General features: G+C 37.5%; 2 protein-coding genes across 2 annotated transcripts; both read left to right on the forward strand.

The window, feature by feature from the left end:
- Positions 1-203: 203 nt before the first annotated feature.
- On the forward strand, positions 204-14,174 carry TM35_000142750 (putative dynein heavy chain; the record flags this gene model as incomplete). Its single annotated transcript, XM_029025720.1, has 1 exon — positions 204-14,174. The coding sequence occupies one exon, from the start codon at positions 204-206 to the stop codon at positions 14,172-14,174; it is 13,971 nt and encodes a 4,656-aa protein (XP_028883130.1).
- A 524-nt stretch (positions 14,175-14,698) lies between these two features.
- On the forward strand, positions 14,699-15,748 carry TM35_000142760 (putative deoxyhypusine synthase; the record flags this gene model as incomplete). The annotated part of the gene is made up of 1 exon (XM_029025721.1): positions 14,699-15,748. One exon carries the CDS (start codon positions 14,699-14,701, stop codon positions 15,746-15,748), a length of 1,050 nt encoding a protein of 349 aa, XP_028883131.1.
- Positions 15,749-16,226: the final 478 nt, after the last annotated feature.

Here is a 16,226-nt window from a genome sequence, read left to right on the forward strand (position 1 = left end):
TTATTGTAGTGTTGATTTCCCTATAGTATTCTGTTTCCCCCCACTCCCATTCCTACGCCAATCATATAATGAACCATAAATTTGGTTTTCTTACACTATTATTAATTAATTAATTAATTAATTAATTATTATTGTTATGTTTCTTTCTCTTTTTTTGTTTTTTTTTTTTTTCTTGTTTTCTTCTTCTTGTTAATTAATAGACAATGATTTTGACGCCGACAAGCGAGCGCAACCTTAACAATTTAAAAGTAGCTTTGAAATCTTCAAGAGCAGTTCTAATTCAAGGTGATATAGGATGCGGGAAGAGCTTTTTGGCGAACACTCTTGCAGAGAGTTTTGGTGCCAAGGATACTATGATACAAGTTAATGTTGATGATTCGTTTGACAGTAAAGACTTACTGGGAAAATTTTCTGCTACAGATACCCCTGGTGCATTTGAATGGATACCTGGACCTCTTACTTCTGCAGTAGAAAATGGATATTGGTTTCTAACAGAGGACATTGATCTAGCCTCATTTGATGTTTTCTCTGTTCTTCTTTCATTACTTGAAGAGTCAACACTTTTTCTACCAGAGAAGAATCGACGTATTGAAGCTCATCCAAATTTTAAAATTATAGCTACTCAACAACTTCGTGCAGTTGGGGATACCCTTACTACACGTAAAAGTAATTCAATCCCGTTTGCAGAACTTTGGGGTACTGTTGTAATGGAAAGTTTACCTCCAGATGAAATCTGCATAGTCGCAACTACTCTCTATTCTGTACCCCGAAGCATCGTCTACAATTTAGCTACTTTGTTATCTCCACGTACAAAAACTCCACTGGTAACATTAAGATCTCTACTTAAATGGTGTAGACGTGTAAATAAGAGAGCCAATCTAGGAGATTCTCCTGATGGGTTTATTTCTTCAACAGTTCGTGAATTAATGTTTCGTGAAGCTTTTGATTGTATCCTTGCCGGATATCCTACTGGAAATGATCTTATTTCTTCTATGATATTACTAGCAGATGCTATAGGTATATCATCAAATGTTGGAGAATCACTTGTAAAAGAAAACAAACCAGATATGAATATAGGGAGAGATTACTTTTCAGTTGGTCGTGTTACTATACCTTTATATGACTCCTTAATGCATATAAGAGAAAGTCGTGTTGCCTTTGCTGCCACAAAGCATGCGATGTCTCTTTTAGAACGAATAGCAGTTGCTGTAGATGCTGGAGAAAATGTTCTTCTTACCGGAGAAACAGGTGTTGGAAAAACTTTTATTGTACAGTTTCTTGCTGACCAGATTGGACAAAAATTAATAGTTCATAATCTTAATCAACAAACTGATACAAGTGATTTTATGGGAGGTTGGAAACCTTTGGATGTGAGTGTTAATGTAAGAAATGCCTATCATAAGTTTGTGGAACTTTTTTCACAAACTTTTAATGCTTCTAAAAATGTTCAATTTTTAGATGCACTTCAAGGTGCTATAAGAAAATGTTCTTGGTTAGCTGTAGTTAAACAAATTTTAAAGGGTTATAATACGTTTAAATTGAAAAATTCCTTACAGCCGTTCTCGGAAGAGTTAGTTAATGAATGGTCATCTCTTGAAAAAACATCTATGGAACTTTTGGATACACTTGAAAAAACTAAGACAACCTTTGCCTTTAAATTTGAGGAAGGTTCTTTGGCTAAGGCATGGAGAGAAGGATCTTGGATTCTTTTAGATGAGCTTAATCTCGCAACAACAGAAGTTCTTGAAAGGGTTTCTTCTGTTTTAGGAGACGTAGATACTTTGTTTCTTACTGATAAAGGAAGTTGTGAACCTATTAAAAGACATAAAAATTTTCATGTCTTTGCAAATATGAACCCTCCAACTGATGTTGGAAAAAAAGAACTTCCACCATCTTTACGTTCTAAATTCACTGAATTATACGTTAATGAACCTTTTGATAGAAATGATATTAACGTTGTTGTAACAGAGTATATTGGACATTTAGCAGCTGATTGTAAATCTGAAGAAATAACAACATTCTTTTTAGAATGTGTGGGAAATGCTAAATCTTCACTTTGTTCACTTGATGGAGAAACAAAGCCACCGTCGTTCAGTTTAAGAACCTTAACGCGTGCTCTAACATATGTGAGAAAAGCTACATCTCAGTATGGTTTTGGATTGGCATTATTTGACGGTTTGATGTTAGGATTTGCTACATCTTTACAACGACAATTTCATACGGTTGTTGAGCAACTAATAATAAAAAATATATTTGGTGGTAAACAACCCCCAATACCAACTTTACCTCGGTGTCCATGTGAAGGAAAGTTTGTAGCCTATGAACATATTTGGCTTCCAATAGGTTCAGAAGAACCTAAACAAGATGATTCCTTTATTTTAACACCAAGTGTTCGTGGTCATTTACTAAATCTCGCTAGAGCAGTTTTTGCTGATCGACCTGTTCTTCTTGAAGGACCTACATCATCTGGTAAGAGTTCTATGGTAAAATATCTTGCAGAGATGACTGGTAACAAGTTTGTTAGAATAAATAATCATGAAAGTACAGAAATTCAGGAATATGTTGGACATTATGTTTCTGATGAACGTGGAAAACTTCGTTTTGTTGATGGTATTCTTGTAGATGCAGTACGTAATGGTTATTGGGTTGTATTGGATGAATTAAATCTTGCTCCTACTGATGTTCTTGAAGCACTTAATCGTTTACTGGATGATAATCGTGAATTATTTATAGCAGATACTCAAGAAACAGTAAAACCTCATCCTAATCTTCGTATATTTGCAACACAAAATCCTGCAGGTATCTATGGAGGACGAAAACTTTTATCAAGAGCCTTTCGAAATCGATTTTTGGAGATTACAGTAGATGATATCCCTACAACAGAGTTATGTACAATTTTATGTCAACGTTATTCTCTTAGTAAAAGCTTTGCAGAAAAAATGGTTGAGATTATGGTATCACTTCAATTAAGACGTCAAGCTTCACAAGTATTTGCTGGTCGTCATGGTTTTATAACTCCACGAGATTTGTTTAGATGGGCAGAACGTCATCCTGAAACTTATCAAGAAATGGCAGAACATGGATTCCTTTTGTTAGCAGAAAGATGCCGTAAAGTAGAAGAACGTCAAATTGTAAAGGATGTTATTGAATCTGTTACTAAAACTGAGTTAAATGAAGAAATTGTTTATTCACCAGAACATTGGCCATATGTTGAAGAGTATTATAAACTTTTGGAGAGTGGAATAGTTGATGAGTTTGGTATTGTTTGGACAGAATCAATGCGTCGTCTTTTTACAGTTGTTGGAATTTGTTTACATCATAAGGAACCTGTATTATTGGTGGGAGAAACAGGTAGTAGTAAAACAACAGTATGTCAACTTTGGGCTGCCTTATTAAAACGTCGTCTTAGCATAATAAATTGTCATCAACACAGTGAAGCATCTGATTTTCTTGGAAGTCTTCGTCCAGCACCTCCTGATCAAAGAAATAAAGCAATTTTTGAATGGCGAAATGGTCCTCTTGTTGAATCTATGATACTTGGAGGTATGTTTGTACTTGATGAAATTTCACTTGCTGAAGATAGTGTTCTTGAGCGGTTAAATAGTGTTTTGGAACCCTCACGTGTAATAACGCTTGCTGAAAAAAGTTCAGCAGATGTTATCTTTGCAGATGAAAATTTTCGAATACTTGCAACAATGAACCCAGGAGGTGATTTTGGTAAAAAAGAACTTTCACCTGCTCTTAGAAATCGATTTACAGAAATATATGTTCGTCCAACTACAAAAAAAGAAGAAGTTACTTTAATTTTATCTAAACGATTAATACCACGTCTTGAACCTTGGGCAGAAAGGATGGCAACTCTTTTATGTGATACTTCAGAAGCTACAAGAGTTTCAGGAACTCCTCAACATATTAGTATTCGTGATATTATTGGATGGGTGTCTTTTATGAATGCTGCAAATGATCATTGTGATGATGGTATCGCATTTTTACATGGACTTGATGCTGTTATACTTGATGGTATTGGAGTAGGTACAGGTCAAATAGATTTAGGAGAGCGTAAATTACGTGATGTTTGTCTTGAAAAAGCAAAGGAACTTTGTGGTTTGGATGATTCATGCTTAGAAATACCTTTTTGGGAATTATTTAATGGAATTGAAGAACCAAAATTACCACTTGAAATGGAGGAAAGATTTTTCTTTGGAGCCCCTTCTACACGTCGAAATTTATCAAAACTTATTCGTGCAAGTATCATGCGTAAAGCTATTCTCTTAGAAGGAAGTCCAGGAGTTGGTAAAACAAGTATTGTAGAAGCATTAGGAGCTGCTTTTGGTAAACGAGTTGTACGTATTAATTTGAGTGAACAAACTGATATTATGGATCTTTTTGGTACGTATTTACCATGTCCCTCATCTGATGAATCTGAAGGACCTCAGTTTTCATGGTCTGATGGTGTTCTTCTTCAAGCCCTTAAAACGGGATGGTGGGTTATTCTTGATGAATTAAATCTTGCAAGTCAAGCTGTTCTTGAAGGTCTTAATGCCCTCTTAGATCATCGTTCAGCTGTTTTTATTCCAGAATTAGGAGAAGAATTTCATGCAGCTGAAGATTTTCGTGTATTTGCTTGTCAAAATCCACTTATGGAAGGAGGTGGAAGAAAAGGTTTACCCCGTAGTTTTTTAAATCGATTTACAAAAGTTCGAATTGAACCTTTTGAAGTAGAGGATTTAATGTCTATTGCACTTGCGGTAAGTCCTAATATTGATAAGATCGTATTAGAACAGATGGTAAATTTTGTAGGTGAACTACATCGTGATGTAATGGTTCGTCGTGCTTATGGAACCCGTGGAAGTCCGTGGGAGTTTAATTTACGTGATGTTCTTAGATGGGCAAATATGATGGAAGCGTATCAAGCTAGAGATAAACCATGTGAATTTGTAGAATCTTTATTTGTACAACGTATGCGTACAGATATAGATCGAGAAAAGGTTCGAACTTTAGTGAAACGATACTTTGGAGGAGATGCTTTAAATGAGGTAAGAAGTAAAGAAGAATCAGATTTTCTTATATCTGATAATGCTATTTACTTTGGAGGTTCATTTTTAACACATCGTGTACCAGAACCAGTTAATTTAACTACATCTATCTCACCATTAATACTTCCTTCTCAAGCTACTGTAATTCGTTCTATTCTTACATGTACAGAACAGAATCAATTTTGTTTATTGGTGGGTCCAAGTGGGTCTGGAAAATCATATTGTTTACGTACAGCTGCCGCATTAGTAGGAGCTCGTCTAGTTACATTTTCAATGAATGCAAGTTGTGATACTGTAGATCTTCTTGGTGGATTTGATCAAGTAGAAGGTAAACAAGGACAATTTGAATGGCGTGATTCTCTCATTTTAGAAGCGATGCAAACAGGAGATTGGCTTGTATTAGATAATGTAAATTACTGCAATGCTAGTGTATTAGATCGACTAAACCCACTTGTGGAACCGAATGGAATGCTTTCTGTAAATGAACAAGGTCTTGTGAATGGACATGTTCGACATGTTTGGCCTCATCCAAATTTTCGTCTTTTCGCAACTCTGGATCCAAAGTATGGTGAGATATCTCGAGCTATGCGTAATCGTGCGGTGGAACTTTATCTTTCTCCTGTTTCTATTCCATCACTTGAGAGTATTACCCTTGCAGGGGCTTCTTCCTCTTGCAGGGTAATGGACGTTCATGATAAATTAACCCGTTATCATCGTGAATTTGTTCTTACTGGATTCCATGCGGATTCTCATTTACCATTATCATCACAACTCGCCGATGCTCTTTCAGCAGGTGCACCAAATATGTTTACACTTTTAAAAACAGCTGCCATGCTTCCACCGGACTGCACCTTGGAAGATTTGAAGTCTGCATTACTTCATAAATACATCCAAAATCGATCTGGACATTGGAGTACAAAAAAGACTGAAATTTTGGAAGCGCTTGAGAGAATTGTTATGAATGAGGAGATGAATGAACCTCATATGTGTTATCCTCCTATCATGGATCTTTTATACGCAATGAGTCTTCAAAAAGAAGAAGTGGAAGATGAAAGTATAGAAGCGGCGTTAATACGTATACGAATTCAACGAAGTGGTTTGGCTCTTAAAACGTTATTATCAAAGAAGGATAATTCCTTTTTGCAATTTACTGCTCGTGATTTGGCACTCTTCTTTTTATTGGAACAATACTCTGATACTATTTCAAGTGAAATGTTGAAGGAGGCTCGTAAACAATTTATTTCAAATTCATTATCCACTATTCTTTCTGAAAGTGAAATTTCTGAATCCTTACTTCTTCTCTCATTGGATAATAATGGTAATGTTTCTCCATCTCTTGAAACTCTATGGTGTCGTTCCCAGTATGTATTGGGACCTCATGCTAAATGGATACAGATATTACGTAATGCTCGTATATTCATTTCAGATTCTCCAGTTTTGAATACTGCTTTTCAGCGTATGTTTACTACATTGTTAGAAGTGATTGAAACTCTTGAATCTCCGCAACTGCAACAACGTGTTTGGCGTTACCTTCATCCATTGTTAGTATTACTTTTCCCTGATTCCAGTGTATCTTTTCAAGTGAATGCTAATAATTTTGTTTCTTTGGTAACAAATGTGGTATTACTTCGATCGGTTGCGAAAAAACAAACTCTATTCGATTCCACTATGTTAGTAAATACAATGGATGAATTTTTAACCTCACTTCGACGTTATTTGGATTTACCATATCAACTCGTATCTGAGAAGTCCGCCATTCAACAGAGTATTATTCGTCCACACATCACAACTGTGGATGAACGTTCGGCTCTTACGGCATGGAATAAAGCGGCAAATGCTGTAAAATTAGAACCACATGAAGAATTACTAAAATCTATGTGGCATACAGCAATCTTTAGAGCTGAATTTAATTTAATACAACATCTTCATTATGTAAGTAAAGGAGGTTCTACTTTCTCTACAAGTAATTTACACAGTGAAATTTCTCAATTTATTGACTTGTATTGTACAAAACTGCATGTATTAACCGATATTGAAATTGCACTATGGAAGGAAGTACTTTCTCTTCGATTACAAGATGATAATGACTATGAAGCTCTTATTGCTTTAGTACCATTACTCACAACTCAGTTTATTACACGTCATGGACTTGTTTCTGGTCGTCATTGTTTACATGGATCTTGGGCAAAGTCTACATATGAGGCACTTGGGTATGCGGCTCAGGTGTCTGTAATGTCTATTGGTTCAAAGAAGGCTCCACATACAGAGATAATGACAGGATTATTAAGTTTTTACCGGGTATTACCTGTAAAGGGAATAAATCCATTTGAACAATGGGAACTTAATAGTATGGAAGAATTATATTCTATACTAAAGATATGTGTTCCACATCTTTTTACAAATATGGAGAATAATAATAACAATAATAATAATACATTAAGTAAACATGTACCAACTTCCATATTACAAGTTATGAATTTAGTACGTGAGGTGTTAAATTCTTCTTGTACAGATCCTATTATTACTACTATACGTCCTCTTCTAGAGATGTTTATAAGTAATGATGGTTGTACACCAAATGATTCTCTTCGACGTGTGGCATTAGTAGAAGCCTTAAGGTGTCGTTTACTTCTTCCAACATCTCCAATTGATCCCATGTATAAATGGGCTGTTAAGAAAACGATTGCACAAAAAGAATTGGAGCGTTTCTCACATTTAGAAGGAGCCTTTAAATGGTCAGAAGAACTTGCTATGCGAACTAGAAGTGAACAAAGATCCCTTGTACATGAACTTCAGAAAATAGAAGAGATGATGTTTGTAATAGCATCTAAAAAGAGTATAGATCGTCCTGATCCATCTGGTGCTAAATTTGCTCAAATGGTAAATATATTACATCAAATATGTTCTACAATGATGTCGGATGATCGTCTCGCGGTGGTATTATCAGAAGGACGTCCAGAGGCATCTGCAGAAAGAGGAACATGGAGTGAAGTTTTATTTCAACAACTTCATGAAGTTTTAGAGAGTTTTGGTGGATATGAAGATGTAACACTTACAGTGGCAGAACCTGCTCTTTTTGCATCTTTAGCCGCACATGTGAGTTGTCTTTTAAATACTTCCATACATAAAGGAAATGTACTCTTTGAAAAAAGAGAAATAACACGCATGATGCAGTTTCCTTTACTTTGTATGTCTGCACCTGCCCTTCCATCCACTGGTACACAGGCATTACAACACCGTTTAACTTATTTAGATTCATGTTTGATGTTAATTCAAAGTATACCGGCTCAAGTGCTGAAACGTGATTTTGTAGAAAATCTTTTTGATCTCTACAGAGATTTTCACCGTACTGTAGAGGAACTTGAAGCGAAGGAGCGTCGTGAACAGGAGATGGCAGTTTTATATGCAGAGAAATCTATTACCATTGAAGGCGATGATGAGAAACATCTACGTATGTTAAAGATGTTATTCCCAAGTTACGAAGAAGAGTTTATTCGCATGCGAGATGCAGAGGAAGAGAGTAATGGAACAAATAATAATAATAATGATGGTACAACACATTCTCATCCTTCATTATTATCATCTTCCTCCTTATTAGATCGTGCAGGACGTCATGCTCGTATTATGTTATCAGGACCACAAGGAGCACGTTATCTTCGTCGTCTTCTTGATACACATTATCAATTCTTTGAAAAATTATTATCTCAACAAGATATTTTTCTTTTTAATGGTGAAAAGGCATTACAATCTTTCAAGTCTCGTTTTGATGTTCTTTCCACTGAATTACACCGTGTTGGATGTAATGGCATGTCCGAGAATGGAATGATGCTTCCTGCAGGTGATGAACAGTTACTTCTTGGAGGCTTTGCCGCACGTACTGTACTTCTTATGAAGGAACTACAATCTACAGAGATGTCACTTGAAGAAAAACGTACAAATGGATTTAATATATTTACAGATCCTGCACCATCTGAACTACGTTCTTTTAGTGATGCGCTGCAGGTACTTATAAAAGCTATTGAAGAGTTACGTACCCTTTATCCTGAAACCCCATCTCTTCACAGATGTTCACGAATTGCAGCGGGAATAGCCGCAATGCCCGCCCTTACTACTCCACTAATGAAAATAATGACCGGTTGTGAAATACTCTTACGAGAATGTTATGAATGGGAACGTAATGCATCTCGAGATACTTCTATACTTCATCACATGACACAACTCTCTTCCTTTGTATTACGCTGGAGAAGATTGGAATTACATTGTTGGTCTCAGGTATTTACTGCAAAACGAGAAGAGTGGGAACTAAAGGCAAGTATGCAGTGGTTTGTATTATTTGATCTCATTGATGCTGGTCGTCCAATCCCTGAAGAGGAACTTCAAGAACGTTGTTTGGAGTTTTTCCGTCATTGTATGGAATTTATGTGGGCATCTCACTATGGTGACTTTCATGTTCGTCTTCGTCTATTAAAAGCCTTTGCACTTCACCTTGTTGCATCCGCACCATCTTCCTTCTCACCTCTTGCTAATGTAGCCATGCATTTATCAGACTTCTTTAGTCAATTTTCTCAATTGATATCGGATAAATTACAGCATGCATTAGCACCACTGGAGGAGGATATGGAGGCTTTTGCTCGTATTATGCGATGGGAGGATTCCACATACTACGCGGTACGTGCTACTGCAGAGAAGTCTCATCTTAAAATGGGACGGGCATTGGCAGAACTGGATGATATTTTACGTACATCTGTGTTAGGTATTATCTCTGGTGAAGAGCAACGCTGTGAGGATGATGTGGCCATGGGCTTTATTCTCCCTTCTGTACAGTTGGACAAGAAGAAAAACCGCACGGATAAACAAAAGAAAAATAAAAGCAATAATAATAATAATAATAATAATAATAATAATAATAATCAAAATGATAATAATGGTAGTTCATCTGCTGGATCAAAGAGGAAACGTTCTGGAAAACGAATTAATGCTGGAGCTGCAGTTCAACAAGGTAATGATGATGTTGAAGAAGATGAAGATGTGGATACAAAAGAGACAAATGACTCTGTGACTCAAGGATTGGAGTTTTTACGATATGCCTCGGAGGAAATTGTGGAACGTGTAAAAGAATTACAAAGTCCAGGAACTCCACAAAGTCAAAAATTACGTGCCTTCAAGACACTTTTTAATGTTATGGAAGAAAAGGGAGTTCCACACACGCATGAAGAGCAAGTTTCTTCCTGGGAAGAATTATTTACCTCAACAAATGCTCTATTAGCATGCCGTAGTATATATGGACATCTTACTATAAGCCATCAAGTTGGAGAAGCTGCTCTTGAACACTATCGTTCTGCGCGTTGGTTACAACGTATGCGTGATGCTGAACGACATCCACACAAGGATCTTAGTGGAGCTCAAGCCAAACGTGGTACAGGTACAGTGGAATCCTTATTCGCTCTTGCTGTAGAAGAAACAGAGTTGGTTAGTAATTTATATGAAGTACGACATCAAGTATCCTTACTACGAGATTGTGTGGCTTCTTGTGAAGAGTATGTTGTGCCAGGTGGTGGAAAACTACTTCAGGCATCTTTGGATCTCTGTGTACAGCTTCAGTGTTTCTTACATGATACCAGATGGATGCTGCAAGAGCGCGTGTTTGAGTTGGAGAGTGCTCGTGGTCATTTAGAGGAACTCTGTTGTGCTACAGATGAACTATGGAAACTCTGTCTTACTTCAGAGACACAACGACGTACGGATGTTCCGGTATCAGATTTACTTATTGAACAACATATCACATTACTTGAAAAAGTACGTGAACTTTGTACTCGTTTATGTAATACAGATGTTGGTTGTGTGAGTGCTGCGGCTTCTTCTTTATGTACTTCAATTACTGAAACACTAACCCAAAATAATGTATCAGAACGAAGAGAAAATAAAACAAAACGTATCCGTGTGGAAAAAGAAAGTGATTGGTCACAAAAGTTAAGAGAAACGCTTGATAACTTGGATACTGTGTTTGTAAAGAATAATATGAATGATTGTAATAAAGGTCATACTTCTTCTGGAGATTCGATTGTTAATGGGGAACACGGTGAAGAGGATGAAGTTGCGGTTTATCATAACTATGCTGTGGCTATGCGAGAACTTTGTAAAGATTCTCATCAAATCATGTCATCTATGCAGACTTTATTACATGATCAGACAAGTGAACGAGAAATGGCTTCTACGATTCGTCATGAATTGTTAACACGTCTGGAAACTACTCTTTTACGGGTTGATACACTTATGCAAAAGAGTACTATGGCGCTTCAGGCTCAATCTCACCTTGGACTCGTACTCGCACGATTACTCTCTATTCTTCTTAAAAAAGGTTTCTGTAAACCTGAAGATGCCGATGAGGAAGATGATGATAACGGTGATGGTGAGGGTGAGGGTGAGCAGCAAGAGGGAACAGGTATGGATGACGGTCATGGTGAGAAGGATGTGACAGATCAGATTGAAAATGAAGATCAACTCATGAACATGAAAGATAAGGAAGAACAGGAACAAGAAGGGGAGAAGGATGAAGAGAATGACGGTAGTGAGGGAGAAGATAATGCGGCAGATGTGGAAACGGATTTCAAGGGGGAAAAACAGCAACGTGAGGAATCGCAGGAGAATAGTGATGAAGACAGTAATGATGGAGATGAGTCGGAGAAAGAAATGGGTAGTGTAGATGGAGAGGAGGCACAGGAGCGTAAACGAATGAAGAAAGATAAGAATGATGGAAATGATATGGACAGTGATGATGGGGAGAATGCGGAGGATGTGCCAGAGGACACTCTTGCAGATGAAAAAGATAACGCCTATGATGAAAATGAGGATCAAGAAACTGGAAACTTTGAGAATCGTGAAGCTGTATTACGAGATGCGGAGCGTGAACAGCAGGAAGGCGAACACGATTTAGCCGCAGACGCCAATGGTATTGATGATGAAGATGGAGATGATGATCGAGAGAGTAGTAGTATGAATGATGATGCCGAAAGTCAGGCAGATAGCGATCATTCCGATAAAGACGGAGGTAAAGAAAAAGATGATGATGATGATAATAGCAGAAGTAGTAAAGAACGAGATGATAATGATGATGATGGGGCAACAGATGCATCCAAAGACCCACGTGATGAAGAGGCAGATGGAATGGATGATGCTGATGATCCCAATAATAATAATAATAATAATAACAACAAGAACTACGATAATGATAACGAGGATGACGCTGATGATGATTCCGGTAGTGGCGATGATGCCACTTTACCAGATGAGAACATTCATCACGGCGGCAGACAAGACGAACACGCCGGTGAAGAGGCAACAGAACAACAACAAGACGCAGAAGATGCCAATCGACGAGAGGCCGAACAACAACAACAACAACAACAAGATGCCGCTGGTACAGAGGAACAACAACCAGGTGATGAACAGAAACCAGATGATGCTGGACGAAATTGGAAAAGACAAGAAAAGAATGAGGCATCGCAGCGTCGGGATAACACAGAGCGTAATGCCTCATCTCGTAATCCGTATCGGGCTATTAAAGAGGCATTACAGCGACATGAGAGACGAGCTCAACAACTAAACCTAAACCAACATGTTGATGTTAAGAAGCAAAAGATGAAAGAAGAGGAAGAACACAAACAACAACAACAACAACAACAAGAACAAAATAATAACGAAGAAGAGGAGGCTATTGAAGAGTTTGAATTTGATGAAGAAGGTGAACGGGAAGGAATGGCTGCCACAGATGAGAAGCCAATACCTGTTACAGAGGCAGAATCTAATCTACCAGAGATGGAAGAGAATGAAGATTCAAAGGATAACAGTGAAGAAGATGAGGAGGCACCAGAAGATACATCTATGCGTCGTCGTAAGAAGAAAACGGATACAAAGCTTGAAATGCATAGTGATGAGGAAAATAATGATGAGGATGAGGAGGATAAAAATATGAAGAAAAAGAAGGGTAAACAACGAGTTAAAGTGAATTCACGAAATTCTCGCGAGGATGAAGAAAATGAAGAAGAAGATAATGATGATTATCATGAAGAATCTGCAGTAGATGGTGAAGATGAAAAGATGAATCGTGGCCGCAGGCTCTGGCAGGAGCAAGTGGCAGCTGTTCAAGGACTTTCACATCACTTATGTGAACAACTTCGCCTTATTTTAGCACCTACTTTAGCAGATAAACTTCAGGGTGATTATAAAACGGGTAAACGACTTAATATGAAACGTATTATACCATATATAGCTTCACAGTTTAAAAAAGATCGTATTTGGCTTCGACGAACGAAACCTAATAAACGTAATTATCAGATCTTAGTGGCATTAGATGACTCTTTTAGTATGCATTGTAATAATGCTGGTGTCATGTCGTGTCGAGCTGTAGCCCTTTTAGCAGAGGCACTTCGACAATTAGAAGTTGGAGAATTGGGTATTGCTTGTTTTGGAAAAGAGACACGTATTGTTCATGGCATGGATGAACCTTTCACAGGTGAAAGTGGTCCACAAGCATTTAGTGAAATTACATTTGCACAAAAGTCAACAAGTCTCAAGTTATTACTACAAACTTCACTGGATTATCTGGACAGTGCACGAGAACGTATACATGGACAAACACGCTCCACCACCCAACAATTACAACAAATGATGTTCATTATTAGTGATGGTCAAATTACAGAAGATCGTGCGGAATTGCGAAAATTACTCTTACGGGCGGAAGAAAATCGACAAATTGTTGTCTTTGTTCTCCTGGACGTGAAGGCCAATTCCCCTTCCAGCCCCACGGAGGCCACAACCACAACAACCACCAGCAATAGTAATAATAATAATGATAATACTCCCGCTCCTCTCACGGCAAAAGATCTCGCGGGACTCACACCGGCGGAGCGCATGCGGCGACTGAAGGCCGAGCGGGAGGCGCGACTACACCGCGTGCAGTCCAACTCAGTGCTCGACATGCAACTTGTGGAGTTCCGCGGCGGGCGGGTGGTGCGGCGCTCATACATGGAGGAGTTTCCATTCCCGTATTATCTCATTGTGCGGGAGTTGGATACACTGCCAGGCGCCATTGCAGACGCGATGCGACAGTGGTTTGAACTGTTTAATCTACAGCATTGAGCTAATGACACAAATGGATCTATACAGTGTTTATTCTCTTTATCTCTCTCTCTCTCTCTCTCTATGCATGTGTGTGTGTGTGTATATGAGCAAGGAAACGAAAAAAAAAAAGAAAAGAAAACAAATAATAGGTAGTATCTAACATTATTGGATACCTGTAATAAAGTCCGAATAATTAAGTAATCATATACTGTAATAAACTAAAGAACATATTAAAGTTGAACTAATATATGAAATAAATCAAAAAAAAATTTTTATTCTTAGTTTTATTCGTTTTTCTTGGTCTACTTCTCCTTTTTTTTTTTTACTTCTTTATTATTATTATTGAAATAACACGGATGTTTTCTTATTTTATTTCTTTTTTTTTTTCTTTCTACCTCACTTCTTTCCCTTTGGAAATATATGTGAGGTTAAAGGGCGTTAAAAGGGTTGGATACGAGTTAATACTAACAAAACAATTAAGACAAAAGAAAGTTAAAAGAAAAAAAAAGAAAACAATCAAACAATCAAACAAATAATCAATCATGGTAACACGTGTGGAAATATCATCAGACAAAAGTGAAACTACAACAGTGCCTATTGAAACTATTACAGAAGTGGACTATAGTGATCTTCTTTCACTTAACCAAGAAGAGGCGGTACGACAGGTTCTTTCGGCATATCCTCGTCTTGGACTGCAGGCCACAGAACTTGGTCGTGCCCGACGTATTGTACAAGAGACACTCTATCACAAGCAGGCAGGTGATAAGGTGTTTATGGCGTACACATCTAATCTAATCTCTAGTGGAGTGCGGGATACTTTTGCTTTTCTCGCGCGTGAACGGCTTGTGGATGGTTTTATTTCTTCCGCAGGTGGTATTGAAGAGGATGTGATTAAATGTCTTGGCAAGACCCTTATGGGAAAGTTTACCTTAGATGGACATATGTTGCGTAAGCGTGGAATTAACCGAATAGGTAATTTGCTGGTTCCAAATGATAATTACTGTTCTTTTGAAGATTATTTTATGCCTGTACTTAAGAAAGTGCATGAATTGCAACGGGAGTCTCGTTGGGAGAAAATGACAGCACCATCTGATATTATTGCAGCGATGGGAGAAGCTCTTGAACAGAATCACCCTGATACATGTTCCTCTAGTCTTGTATATTGGTGTTATCGCAATAATATTCCCATGTTTTCACCTGCTCTCACAGATGGTTCAATGGGGGATATGATTTATTTTTATAACTTTTCAAAGAAAGGTCTTGTTGTGGATCCAATTGTGGATGTTGTGCGATTGCGTGAGATGGGAGGTCGTGGTCATAATAATAATGATAATAATCATCATGAGAGAGTTAGCGGGAAAATTACATGTATTGTACTTGGAGGTGGTTTGCCGAAGAATCATCTCTTACAACATGTGCAGTCGAATAAAGTGGTGTATGTATCAACAGGACTCTCAGCGGATGCCTGTCCAAGTTCATGTAATGTGGAAGAAGACAGGGCAAATGGAATCTTATCTGATGAGTGTGAAGTGGTACGTGTACATGGTGATGCCACCATTGTATTTCCTCTCCTTGTATGTGATAAAGAATAAAGAGAAAGAGAGGGAGAGAGAGAATGAGGGAGGGAAAGAAAAGAAACACTATTCTCTCGTACGTACATTAAAACGAGAGATAATGTGTGCGTTTGTTTGTTCGTTTGTTCATTTGTTTGTGGAACTGAGATTGATTGTCTAAAGAGACATTTATTTTATAAAACTCAATAATAATAATGTATAATATATCTGTTTGTTTTCTTTTTTGTTTTCTACACAGTGTTTTCAAATGTAATGCTGTATGCCCCTTTACACAGTTATTTCTTATTTTTAACGATCACCTTCTCTTTTCATTACGTACCCACACAAACAAACAGAAAGATAGAGGAAACAGAAAGTAAGTCGAACAGTAACAAAAAAAAAAGGAACAAGAAGAGAAAAGTGACGCACGAAGAGACTTAAAATAATATACATTTCATCAAAAAAGAAAAAGAAAAAACAAAACAAAACAACAAGAATAACCACAAGAACGAAAGAA

Source organism: Trypanosoma theileri, assembly GCF_002087225.1.
Source record: "Trypanosoma theileri isolate Edinburgh chromosome Unknown TM35_Tth_14_V1, whole genome shotgun sequence".
Taxonomy (NCBI): Eukaryota; Euglenozoa; class Kinetoplastea; order Trypanosomatida; family Trypanosomatidae; genus Trypanosoma; species Trypanosoma theileri.